Source organism: Bos grunniens, chromosome 3 (assembly GCF_055505025.1).
Source record: "Bos grunniens cultivar Pamir isolate PY7600 chromosome 3, Bosgru_T2T1.0, whole genome shotgun sequence".
Lineage (NCBI taxonomy): Eukaryota > Metazoa > Chordata > Mammalia > Artiodactyla > Bovidae > Bos > Bos grunniens.
This window is the reverse complement of record NC_141167.1, coordinates 21,216,076-21,230,177: the sequence shown is the minus strand read 5'-3', so window position 1 is coordinate 21,230,177 and position 14,102 is coordinate 21,216,076. Positions and strand designations below refer to the sequence as shown.

At 41.0% G+C, this 14,102-nt stretch overlaps 1 protein-coding gene across 14 annotated transcripts in view; it reads right to left on the bottom strand.

Moving 5' to 3' along the window:
- Positions 1–14,102, bottom strand: part of MAST2 (microtubule associated serine/threonine kinase 2) — a 207,083-nt gene that overhangs the window by 88,425 nt on the left and 104,556 nt on the right. For 2 of the 14 annotated variants that reach the window (XM_086386243.1, XM_086386254.1), the window contains exons 1-2: positions 5,898–6,240; positions 2,870–3,064 (exon numbers count right to left, since the gene is read on the bottom strand). The exons of 9 other annotated variants lie outside the window; for them this stretch is intronic. In XM_086386243.1, the coding sequence (XP_086242369.1) occupies positions 2,870–3,064; positions 5,898–5,947 (245 nt within the window). In that variant the 5' untranslated portion in view covers positions 5,948–6,240. Of the gene's footprint in view, positions 1–2,869; positions 3,065–3,877; positions 3,913–5,897; positions 6,241–14,102 lie in introns of those variants that run through there. 3 more of the 14 variants (XM_086386264.1, XM_086386297.1, XM_086386289.1) reach the window with 3 other exon arrangements.

The following is a 14,102-nucleotide window of genomic DNA, read 5'->3' as shown; positions in this document are numbered from 1 at the left end:
ATCACAGCATCCAGTCCCATCACTTCATGGCAAATAGCTGGGGAAAAAGTAGAAGCAGTAACAGATTTTATTTTCTTGGGCTCCAAAAATCACTGTAGATGGTGACTGCAGCCATAAAATAAAAAGCTCTGATAAACCTAGACAAGCATATTAAAGAGCAGAGACATCACTTTGCTGACAAAGGTTTGTATAGTCGAAGCTATGGTGTTTCCAGTAGTCATCTATGGATGTGAGAGTTGGACCACAAAGAAGGCTAAGTGCCAAAGAATTGATGCTTTCAAACTGTGGTGCTAGAGAAGATTCTTGAGAGTCCCTTGGGCTTCAGTCAGTCCTAAAAGAAATCAATATTGAATATTCATTGGAAGGACTGATGCTAAAGCTGAAGCTCTAATACTTTGGCCACCCGATACGAAGAGCTGACTCATTGGAAAAGACCCTGATGCTGGGAAACATTGTAGGCAGGAAGAGAAGCAGGCGATAGAGGATGAGATGGTTGGATGGCATCAACGAATCAATGGGCAAGAGTTTGAGCAAACTCCAGGAATTGGTGATGGACAGGGAGGGGGAGGCCTGGCATGCTGCAGTCCATGGGGTCACAAAGAGTCGGACACGGCTGAGTGACTGAACTGAACAACAACTGGTTACTAGCTTCCCAGAGCTCACATAGGGCTAGGAATGGACAATGCTCCCACCAGCCAGTGCAGAAAAAATCACAACGCATGGTCATCAAGTACAATACTTAGAAAGCACTGCCTCCATATAAAGAAAAAATTAGACCCACATGCTGCTCTGGGACCATCTACAAAGCCTAAAAGTAACCCTCAAAGGGATCAAACTATTTCTTTCTGATAATTTAACTGCATCTCAGAATAAAATTCAAGAACATTTAAAGAAATACAAACATAGCCAGCAAAGGTAAAATTATCTTGCTGTATCAGTGAACTGGTATGATGCATATGAGAGATACAAAAAAAGAATGGAATAAAACACTAATACAGTGACCAGAATGTGGACAAGTCTGGTGGGGTGGGGGGGGGGGGCGGTGGATTTAACAAGTTGTCAATCCTAAAGCTATAAGATATTGCCTTAGATTGTGTCCTAAGAACACAGCTATCACAGGCTAGTAAGGTTGGGGAACCAAGATTCTGTAAGCCACATGGCACAGCTGAAAAAACAGGGGGTGAGGGGGCCTAGTACTTTAAGCCATGTGCCAAGATGGGGAACACCGTAGCTTGTGGGTGCTACCCAACCTACAATTTTTCTCAGTCTCATGCACCAAGCCTTAGTACCTCCAGAATAAGGTGATTTCAGGGAGGAATCAGCTTCTAATGCTGCCCTATGTCCATCTAAACTTTCCCTCAATTGTCTTTGGAGTTTGAGTTCATATATCAAATAATGTCACTTAAGTCTGTATAATAAGTTTTGCTTCTATTTAAATTTGTCTTTTGCCACATTAATTTTTTTTCTAACAGAAAGCTTACCAAATACCTATTGATCAATCATACCTTCCTCTTACTTGAAAAACTTTTTCAATTGGTTTCTTAGTCCTTCCTGAAGAACTGTCCCTTTTTAGTTTCTCCTCTGCTCTGCTAGTTCCTTGTCTCCCGAATCTCTTAAAGTCAGATTGCCCCAGTCCAGGGCTCAATCCATTAACATTTCCTCCTTCTCTACTCACTGGATAATCTCATAAACCTAACGATTCATTTATAAGATGACAATTTCTAATTACATCTCTTTAGCCCAGACCTCACATATCTCTGACTGAATGTCTAATTAGCTATCTCTTGCAGTCCCCCAGTCTCAGTTCATGATAACTAAACTTTTCTAGCTGTTCAGTGCCAAATCTTCAGTTATCCTTAACTCACCATTTTCTCAGATTCTGCATCTAATCTACACTTCTTACCACCTGCACCATCGTGGGTTCAAACCACTGTCTCTCACCTAGAATATACCAGTAGCCTTCTAACTACAGTGATAGTGATTCTCTTCATCTGAGTTGGATCATCGCATTCTTCTGCTTTAATCTATTCAATAGCTTCTCAAGTCACTCAGTGAAAGAATAAGCATCCTTATCATGGTTTAAAAGGTCTACTTTATCTGGCTCCCCACTACATCTCAGATCTCATTTCTTCCCACTCACCACCTAACTCATTCCACACGAGCTTCACTGGACTCTGCTATACAAAGAACACACAGAGCAAGCTCTTAGATCAGGTCTTAGGCACTTTCTGCTGCCTCTGTCTGAAATGCTCTTCCTTCAGATACCACTGTTCTGGCTCTGAGACTTACTTCAGGTCTTTCCTCAAATGTCAACTTATTGCTGAGGACCTCCCTGGCCATCTTACATGAAATGTCAACCCCTGGATCCCACATTCCCCATCCCCCTTATCCTACTGTATTTTCTCAGTATCATTTATGTCCATCTCTTTTTACTCACTAATTTGTTTGCCTCCCTCCACTAGAATCTACGCTTACTGAGAGCAGGGACTTTACTCTTTTGTGATCACAGTCCTTTATGAGAAAAACAGTGCTCAGCATATAGTATGGACTCATTTTCCTTCTGTGTAAAATGTGGGTTTGGACTATTTAACCCTCAGAGAGCTCAAGCATTCTATCATGCTATGTTTCTCCTATGGGGTGATCACAGGGCTGTCCATTGGTTAAGATGGACACACAATTATCTAACTACTGATATGCTACACTACTTTTCCCCTAATTTTGCATGTAATAGAGATCTGTGAAATTCCTTTCACACAAGCCATCACTTTTGTGCAGTTTCTCCCCATCATTAAGGAGAAAGACCTAGGTTTTACTTATCAGGCCAGAAGCAATCGCTGAGGCCCACGTTCATCACAGTAGGTCTCCTTACCTCCACTGCAGTGAGCGGCTGGAACAGGGACTGCCAGGACTGCTATGGGCGTGTGTGTTCAAGAAAAAGGCAAGAGGAGAAGTAGCCAGAGTACATTCGGCACTAAAGGGGACTTTAGAGAGGGACCAGGCTGGAGCCGACGTGGGAGAAAGTACGTGCCGGTTCACTTCAGATCCTCGGCAAAGAGCAGAGATTCTGACAACGTACCACAGCAGAGAAAAACAGAGTCAGTGGTAATTTCTCAGCCAAAAAGAAACATTCAAAGTGGGTTAGTTTAGGCAAGAGACTCAAGAAAAGTAAGTGGTCAAAAACCATTCTCAGATATTAATATCATACCCAGTACCAATGTTGGCACAGAATGACCATGGAGACTAAAACTTAATCCACAGAATTAAAACCAAAAAGTTAAGCTTTGGATATTCAAAGTATTTAGGTTGGCTTCCGTGAAAATGTGGTAAATTTACTACAATTCATCAATTAACAAGCAATAGACAATATGTTGTGTTCAATGACTAAAATTTCCTAGAGAAACATATATGTCAATAAAAGTAAAGCATTCTTAATAGTTTAAGTTGTTAGATTACATCTAAAATAATACCAAGTTGTTTAACTAACTTTTGTCTGAGTACACCAAATAATGTTATTTCACTATATATAATAAATTTTGCTTCTATTTAAATTTTCATTTTGCAGGTTATTTTTTTCCCCAAAAAAACAATTTAACCATCTTAATGTGTTAAATCCTAAAGAAGACTAAGTGAGATCATTAGACTAAACACAGACAGATGGTAAATATGAATTTCTATTTTTTAATCATATATAATAGACATGTCACAGATGATGAAAAATAATTGACAGACGCACAGCATTTGTGTAGTAGTGGTATAGCTTTCTATACAAATACAATATTTAACTACAATATCTTATTTACAAGATAGGAAAAAAACTTAAGTATCACATAAGCACCTGTTTTAAAATGATGTTAGTTTCCTGTATTGTTACTGCTACCTGTTTGGATTTGATGACATTCTGCTGCTGCTGCTGCTGCTAAGTCGCTTCAGTCGTGTCCGACTCTGTGCGACCCCATAGACGGCAGCCCACCAGGCTCCCCTGTCCCTGGGATTCTTCAGGCAAGAACACTGGAGTGGGTTGCCATTTCCTTCTCCATGATGAAATTCTACTTGTATTTAATTACATATATTCAAAAGAAATCTCCACCTTCCTATATATTATCCCTCTAGCTGGCTTCAGCATATTTCTCAGATGAGTACAAAATATGAAGATATAATAGGATGGTAAAATTTTTCAATATATTTTTAAATTATAAGCAAAAATATTAATTTTTCACTTTAAAAAAGAATTTCCACTTTTCTAAAGAACTCTAAATGACATCTAAATTTTAAAAATTAGTTCCCTAGTACAGTTGACACTTGAACAATGCAGGTGCCAACTCCCTTTGCAGTTGAAAATCTGTCTATAACTTCACAGCTGTCACTCCAACTTCATAGTCAGCACTCCATATCTGAGGTTCTGCATCTGCAGGTTCAAGTAACTGTACATTGTGTAGTACTGTAGCACATATTTATTGAAAAAATCTGTGGTGTAAGTGGACCTGTGGTTTTAAGGGTCAACAGTACATATAAGCTAGAGCTAATCAGAACACACAACAGGGTCAACAGTACATATATGCTAGAGTTAATCAGAACACACACTTTTCTTGTTAACCTGAATAACATTGCTTATAGAAAATTTTGGAGTCTTAAATCTTATCACATAAGATGAGGCTTAGCCATCTGATGAATATATCATTTGAAATTATGCAAAATCTATGAAAACCAAATTTCATTCTCTTTGCTCTTAATTACCACTCTGCAAACTGGTTATACTCTGGGGCTGCAGTCTAAAAAGGAATGTTTGAAAAAGGGAAGAGACTGATAAACTACTTCCTAGATCCTCAAGGAGCATTTTCCTAATCCAAATTCAAAGTCACTAAAACAGATACAATGATTAAAATTACCACTACACTAATGTTTGGAGAGCATGATTTTTAATCCCTATGTTTTCTTAATTGATGAAGTTTCTCTATTGTGGTCATTTACTTTGTAGGTTTAATATGGAAATAAACCATTTTTTTTTAAAGTGTGCCAATAGTTCCGATTTTATACTCCAAACAAGTCTGATTTCCCAAGGTCTGGTAGAATCATCAGTTCAATGAGCATCCGCTAGCACTGAAGGGCAACGACCCAAAGGAAGCCCACTGACAAAGTCTGCCTACTTGAGTAGGCTGTGCTGTCTTCACGTAACCACTACCCTTCAGGGGAAGGAAATCTGAAGTGCATTCCCTCTGCCCTCTTACAGCAAAGGCTGTTCGAGACAGATCATTGAAAGGGAATGAACTCTAGTGCACTCCTTTCCCTGGTTCCCTAATTTGCTGATCAATTCACTCAATACTTCTTCGTTAAATAAGCCTGAGCATCTCTTGGGAAAGCTACCCTGAAGTGGAAGTCTTCTTCCATTCCCCAGCTTCAAAATCCTTACCTAAGTATTATTCCTATATTGGTCAACATAGAAATAAAATTCCCACCCTAAAAGACTCAGGCTTGGATCTGCAAGGGCAGATCTGAGGTCCTGAGCTGACAGGCCAAGGGTAGAAATACAACACCCTCTCTAGTCAAAAGAGGAGATATTTTCCTTTCCATTTGTTTCTCACATCCACTGGGGCTTTGACAGTTACTTTAAATATCCTTTTGCTTGCAAGGCAGGAAAAAAAGTCTTCATTGTTAGCCCGGCTTCCCAAGTACCTAAGAATCTTAGAGATCATCTAACTCAGTTTTCAGAATTAGAAACCCCGTATACCTCTGCCAGGGACCACTGTTTTGACCTTGAATTCATGAAGCCAGCCCAGCCCTCTTCCTGACAGGCATCTCCAAACCAGAGTCTTTATCCAAGCAAATGAAGGTGTGTTAGTTGGCATTAGTTCTTTTCCTGACACCTGCCAGTTTCCACTCAGAGACCCCAGCCTCCTTACTGGATCCGCAGGCATGGTGCTCCCAGTCTCTCTCTCCTCCGTTTCATCATTTTCCTGGCTACTCAAGCTTTTGCCCTTTCCCACTTGGAATCTTGGCAGGAAGTTCTCTCACACAAGAGGTATGCAGGCATAAGCCAAAGGAAACTTACAAAGGCTTCCCAAATTTAAGAGAAAAATTAAAGTACTTTTCTTCAAAATTATGATTATCAGCAACACCCCCCCTAAAAAAAACCTAAGAGCACGAAAGGCAGCAGTGAGGCAGAGTGAGGAGTCCCAGAGCCCGAATGAATCAGCTGTCCTCTGTCTGCCTGACATCATTCACACTCAGCCTGGAACAAATCAGAGTCCCAGGGAGCACCTCGTTCCTCCTCAGTGACAAGCATCAAATCCCCTCCCCCACACATCAGTCACAACCTCCAGCCCTGAAGCCGGGCAACAGTGAGGACTCTGGCAGAGACTGCACATACCAACTTGAAAACTCACACTGTGACAGAAATACTATTAACTCAGGAGGCGTGGGTCAGGCTGGAACAGCTGCTGCAGTGGGTAGCGGACTGGAACAAAGCACATTAAGGATCCCAAATCAGTAAATAATGAGCTAAGAATATGTGGGCATTTCTGCAACGTTATTCATTCTCAAGCCCAGACCTCATGGAGGACGACAGAGTTGTAATGTCAGGGCTCAGAAACCAATTTTAGTAAACTCTGTACTTCTTCAGACAAAATCCAGCATCATTTTAAATTCAATTGGTATTACTCTCCAGTCACCTAAATAACCGTCTGGTAAGAATAGCCATAAGTCAAATTAAGAGAAGTAAGCCTAGAAACTACTTAGTTTAATTTCATCCATAAATTATTAATGAAATAATTTCTATGGCAGATATTATATGAGGTAAGCTGCAGAAGAACTGTAAAGAAGAGTAAGTCACTGAACATTTCCCCACCTATAGAATGAAAATAGGTAAGATGCTTAATAGGTGGGTTGTAGGGAAGATTATTATATGTAAAACAGAAAAGTGCTTAGCATAGAGGAAGTGTTATAGAATTATTAGCTATTATCATAGGTCTTGCCCTCCCAAGAGGACAAGCTCTCAATCTAAAGGGGAAGATAAGTGCAAACACATAAGAAACCATCTGACAAAAGCAAATAAATTATTGAGCTAAACACTGACAGCTAAGGGAGTGAAAATTAAGCAAAATCTTGGTCCCCTGCTTCAGAGCACCTGCCAACTTCGATGAGATCCTCTCATTCATATGGATGACAAAGTATGTCAAACTGTTCTTCTAGGATAACATCCAAAAGATTAATTCATACTCCAACCAGCGCTTTTTCAACTGCAGGTCACAACTCTTTAGTGAGTCATGAGATCAATTTAGAAAGTCAGGACCAATATTTTCTTAAAAGGGAAAAAGAATTTTCAGAAAAGAAAATATCAGAGTGCTTCACACAAAGTGAGGGGAAGAATTATTTAGTGAAATTTGTGTTTGCAACACCTGTTATTGAAATATGTATTATTTATAAGTGCAAACACGTGTCATGGGTTACAGTGTAAAATCTATTACTGAGGGTCACAGTCTAAAAAATTTGGACGCCACTGCTCTAATTACCCAACCAAACTTACCCCACCCGGCAGCTACAGACACTCACTTTCCCTCTCCACATACCAGCCCAATCATTTGTCTCTCACAGTTCCTTTCCAGAAGCCCCTGTTCTCTATAACAAAAATGGAAACACTCTCTCAGAAATCTACCACCTCTCAACAAGTACTGAGTCCCACTTTGGGAAAGTCTCGTGATGATATCAGGGTCAGTCACAGAAGCCCACACTCCCACATCTAGCAAACTAGCCTCTGTCTATCCCCACCCCAAGCTGAGGCCATGCAGTTAAGGTGAGGTTCTAAGTTCCTACTCAATATTCTCCATTCTCTAATACCCAACCCCAGGCTACTTAATAATAATAACAATAATAATAATAATGGAATAATAGCATGCATATCTGGAGAAGGCAATGGCACCCCACTCCAGTACTCTTGCCTGGAAAATCCCATGGATGGAGGAGCCTGGTAGGCTGCAGTCCATGGGGTCACTAGGAGTCGGACACAACTGAGCGACTTCCCTTTCACTTTTCACTTTCATGCATTGGAGAAGGAAATGGCAACCCACTCCAGCGTTCTTGCCTGGAGAATCCCAGGGACGGGGGAGCCTGGTGGGCTTCCGTCTATGGGGTCACACAGAGTCAGACATGACTGAAGTGACTTAGCAGCAGTAGCAGCAGCATGCATATCATACAGCTGTGATGAGGACTACTCATCACAGAGTGTTTAGAGTAGAATCTAGTAATTACTTACAATTGTTGGTTGCTTTTTGTTATTATTAACATCATTTTTCATCTAAGAAATGCAAGTTAAAATCACAATGAGATATTACTACCAACCCCTTAGATTGGTCTTAAAGTCTTACTATAACAAGTAAGAGTTAGTATAGACTCTTCTCTTGTGTTGCTGGACGAGTGTATTTGCTATGACCAGTGTGTTCTCTTGGCAAAACTCTATTAGCCTTTGCCCTGCTTCATTCTGTACTCCAAGGCCAAATTTCCCTGTTACTCCAGGTGTTTCTTGACTTCCTACTTTTGCATTCCAGTCCCCTATAATGAAAAGGACATCTTTTTGGGGTGTTAGTTCTAGAAGGTCTTGTAGATCTTTATAGAACCGTTCAGCTTCAGCTTCTTCAGCATTACTAGTCAGGGCATAGATTTGGATTACCATGATATTGAATGGTTTGCCTTGGAATTGAATCTGCCTTGCAATGCTGAGGACATGGGTTTGGTCCTTGGTTGGGGAACTAAGATTCCTCATGTTGTGGAGCAACTAAGTTGAGACTTTGCAACTACTGAGCTCCCGTGCCACAAGGAAAGATTTCACATGATGCAAGGAAAATCCTGTGTGCCGCAATCTAAGACCCAAATGCAGCCAAAATGTAGCCAAATAAATATTTTAAAAAAATTTTAAATACATATCTTAGTCAAAAGAATTTTCACATAGCAGATTCGATGAAAGTAACATTGCAATAAAATACAAGGAAATTAAAGCAAGAAAGTGGAAAAAGTAAGTTGGCATGATGCATTCTTTTTCTATTGCATAAGAAATTATCACAGACATAGCCACTTAAGACAACACATATTTACTATTTCAATTTCGATGAGTCTAGAATTCAAGCACAGCTTATCCAGGTTCTCTGCTTAGGGTCTCACCATGCCTAAGCAGAGGACCTAGATAAGCTGTGTCACCCCCGCATTCTTATACAGTGGCTTGGCTAAGGAAGAATCCACTTCTAAGTTCAATCAGGTAGTTAGCCAAATTTATTTCCTTCCTACTGGACTGAGGCCTGAGCTGCTTTATCGGATATCAACTGAAAGCCAACCTCAGCTCCTAGAAGCTACCATTATTCTGTGCCACATGGGTTTTCCCAACATGGCTGCCTACTTCAAGAAGCCAGAAAGACAGTTTCTATGGTGAGTGTACTAACTTAGACAAAGTCTTATATACCATAATATAGTCACATGAATGACATCTTATCACTTTTACTCTTTCATTGGTTAGAAGCAAGTTTCAGGTACTGCCATACTCAAAGGGAATAGGATTACACAAAAATATTAATAGGGGGAGGAGACTATGGGGGCCACCTTAGCATTTGTTCACCACACATGACTATGAAGCAGATTCACCAACAAATTTCCATAGACTACTTTATTAGGACCACCACAGATCAAAGTTAGTCTGAACATACTGCTATTTTTGGTTTTCTTTATATCCCAGCACTGAAAACATTAAAGGAGATCTTAAAACATGTTCTATGGCTGCCTAGCTATTGTTTTAAGGGATGGTGAAACTGCAACATAAGTGATAGCAATTTATAAGGTGATAATAAAATATTGTGTAATATCTTCTGTGACAAGAATAATTTATCATAAGACTCCATTACAAAGTTTGACATGTAGAGCTCATGGTTCATTTCTAAATCCATGTACTGCTTTAAGAATTTTTTTTTTAACCAATTCCAATTTTTACTACTGTAGCAGAACAAATACCCTCTAATTTAAGAAAAAAAAAAAAAAAATCTAAGGAATTCCCTGGTGGTCCAGTGGCTAAAACTCTGAGCTCCCAATAAGAGGGCCTGGGTTTGATCCCTGGTCAGAGAACTAGACCCTACATGCTGCAACGAAGAGTTTTCATGCCACAACTAAAGATACTGCATGCAACAAAAAAAGATTAAAGGTCTTGCATGCTACAAACTAAGATCTGGTGCAGCCAAATAAAAAAATGCTTTTTAATCTGAAAACAAAATGACTCAAGAAAGTTTATGAAGCTGGTATTGTCAAAATAACACAATTTTTAATATATTTAACTTAGTATATTCACAATATACTATAGCAAGCATCTTTTATCATTCACAATAAAAAAAAGCCTGCTCCTTGGAAGAAAAGCTATGACAAACCTAGACAGCTTATTAAAAAGCAGAAACATTACTTTGCCGACAAAGGTCCATGCAGTCAATCAAAACTATGGTATTTCCAGTAGTCATGTATGGATGTGACAGTTGGATCATAAAGAAAGCTGAGCGCCAAAAAAGTGATGCTTCTGAACTGCAGTGTTGAAGAAGACTCTTGAGAGTCCTTGGAATACAAGGAGATCAAATCAGTCAATCCTGAGGGAAATCAATCCTGAATATTCATTGGAAGGACTGATGCTGAAGCTGAAGCTCCAATACTTTGGCCACCTGATGAGAAGAACTGACTCACTGGAAAAGACCCTGAGGCTGAGAAAGATTGAAGGTGGGAGAAGGGGACGACAGAGGATGAGATGGTTGATGGCATCAGTGACTTGATGGACTTGAGTTTGAGCAAGCTCCAGGAGTTGGTGACGAACAGAGAAGCCTGGCACGCTGTAGTCCATGGGGTCCCAAAGAGCAGGACATGACTGAGCAACTGAACTGAACAGACATTCACAATATCAATCCAATACATAATCAACATAAAATAAAAACACACTTTACATTCTTTTTTCACAGTCTTATTGTAAAAGAACAACATAGCCCTTGAAGACAGGACAAAATGGTTACAACTGATTAGGTCAAAGATGGCAGAAGTTCAACTTCCAGTAGACCTTGAGCTTCATTATACGCTCATCATAATACATTAACATATGCTAAATGACACACCTGTCAGCACCACAGCAGTTTCAAGGCCAACAATAAAAAGGCCAAATAGTGGGCAGGGCCCAATTTCTGTAAATCTCTTCCACTTCTTCAAAATTATGGAAATAATCCTCCTACTCATTAGCCTATGAAATTACCCAGCCCATAAAAACTAACTCTGTCATGTTTCAGGGCCTCTTGCCTTCTGAGATGGCCCACACTCTGTGTGGAATGTGTTTCTCCTATGGCCACTCTCATTTTCTAAGACAACCCCATGACCTAGGACCAGCTCTTACCTTTAGAGATGGACTGCATTCTGTCTATGACATGCATATACTCTCTAAGTAAATCTACTTCTTACCTATCATTGTGTCTCTCACTGAATTCTTTTCGCAATGAGACATAAATAACCTGAACTTCATGAAGTTTTGATATTTGGTATGTGAATATGTGATCTCAATTAAAAGACAGTGGGTTCAAGTTCCAGTCTAGTTTCTGGCTGGATTTGAGTCCTGGCCATGCAACCAAGTCCCAATTTGAGTTGTACAGTTTCATATATATTTCTCAAAATTCATCAAGCAAAACTTTTTGGGGACATCCAAAGAGCTTATTTGTATGAGTTATAACTATCAATAATAAATGTACTACAAATGGAAACTGCAAGGTTTTGTATGTGTGTGTGTGTTTAGCTTAAACAACAGACATTTACTTCTCACAGTCTGGAGGCTTGGAAGTCCAAAATTAAGATACTAGCAGATTTGAAGAATCTAATGCAGGGGACATGAGTTTGATCCCTGATTCAGGAAGATTCTACATTCCACAGAGCAACTAAGCCCGTGGGCTGCAACTATGGAAGCCCACTCACTCTAAAGTCTGTGCTCTGCAACAAAAAGCCACTGCAATGAGAAGCCAGCCCACAGAGCCCCCGCTTGCTGCAACTAGAGAAAGCCTTTATGCAGCAGGTAAGACCCAGAGCAGCCAAAATAAACAAACAAAACAAAAAAGATGCTAGCAGATCTGTTTCCTTGTAGGGCTCACTTCCTGAGTTACAACCAGCAGTCACCTTCTCACTGTGTCATGGGAGAGAGCAAGAGAAGGGGAAGAAGGAGGGGGCTGGCAGTGGAAGCAGAGAGCCACAAGTATTCTCTCTCTCCCTCTTCTTACAAGGACACTAATTCCTTATAATGGCACCCTCAGGACTTCATCTAAATCTAATTACTTCTCAGACATTTTAATAATCTTATTTATTGATTCATCTGAAGACAGCAATGATAAACACATTACATGTTAGTATCATTTTAGTATTACTATAAAATTAAACCTGATTTGACAACCCCCTAAAAACCGTCCGCGCGGGCGGCTGCAACGGCGCACAAGCGCGGCTGAGAGGACCTACCCCGCGTCTGAGGTCAGGGGCGGTGGCCAAGGGTGCCAGGCTGCAACAACGCAGGAGCAGCAGAGAAGAGATACTCCGCATCCAAGGTCAGGGGCTGCGGCCGAGAGTGCCAGGCTGCAGCAGTGCAGGAGCGGCCGAGAGGAGCTACCCCACGTCCGAGGGCAGGGGCGGTGGCCGAGAGGAGCAACCCCACATCCAAGGAGCAGTGGCTGTCCCGGCACAGGAGGGCCTAGAGGAGCTACTCCACGTTCAAGGTCAGGAGGGGCAGAGGTCAGGAGATACCCCTCGTCCAAGGTAAGGCGCAGCGGCTGTGCTTTACTGGAGCAGCCCTGAAGAGATACCCCACATCCAAGATAAGAGAAACCCAAGTAAGACAGTAGGTGTGAAACCATACTCATAGGAAACTAGTCAATCTTATCACACTAGGATCACAGCCTTGTCTAACTCCATGAAACTAAGCCATGCCCTGTGGGGCCACCAAGACGGGCGGGTCACGGTGGAGAGGTCTGACAGAATGTGGTCCACTGGAGAAGGGAATGGCAAACCACTTCAGTATTCTTGCCTTGAGAACCCCATGAACAGTATGAAAAAGCAAAATGATAGATACTGAAAGAGGAACTCCCCAGGTCAGTAGGTGCCCAATATGCTACTGGAGATCAGTGGAGAAATAACTCTAGAAAGAATGAAGGGATGGAGCCAAAGCAAAAACAATACCCAGTTGTGGATGTGACTGGTGATAGAAGCAAGGTCCAATGCTGTAAAGAGCAATATTGCATAGGAACCTGGAATGTCAGGTCCATGAATCAAGGCAAATTGGAAGTGGTCAAACAAGAGATGGCAAGAGTGAATGTCGACACTCTCTGCTGACACAGCCCTTGACTGGGTGGATCACAATAAACTGTGGAAAAATTCGGAAAGAGATGGGAATACCAGACCACCTGACCTGCCTCTTGAGAAATCTGTATGCAGGTCAAGAAGCAACAGTTAGAACTGGACATGGAACAACAGACTGGTTCCAAATAGGAAAAGGAGTACGTCAAGGCTGTATATTGTCACCCTGCTTATTTAACTTACATGCAGAGTACATAATGAGAAACGCTGGACTGGAAGAAGCACAAGCTGGAATCAAGATTGCCGGGAAAAACATCAATAACCTCAGATATGCAGATGACACCACCCTTATGGCAGAAAGTGAGGAGGAACTAAAAAGCCTCTTGATGAAAGTGAAAGAGGAGAGTGAAAAAGTTGGCTTAAAGCTCAACATTCAGAAAACGAAGATCATGGCATCTGGTCCCATCACTTCATAGGAAATAGACGGGGAAACAGTGGAAACAGTGTCAGACTCTATTTTGGGGGGTTCCAAAATCACTGCAGATGGTGACTGCAGCCATGAAATTAAAAGACGCTTACTCCTTGGAAGGAAAGTTATGACCAACCTAGATAGCATATTGAAAAGCAGAGACATAACTTTGTCAGCAAAGGTCCATCTAGTCAAGGCTATGGTTTCTCCTGTGGTCATGTGTGGATGTGAGAGTTGGACTGTGAAGAAGGCTGAGCGCTGAAGAATTGATGCTTTTGAACTGTGGTGTTGGAAAAGACTCTTGAGCGTCCCTTGG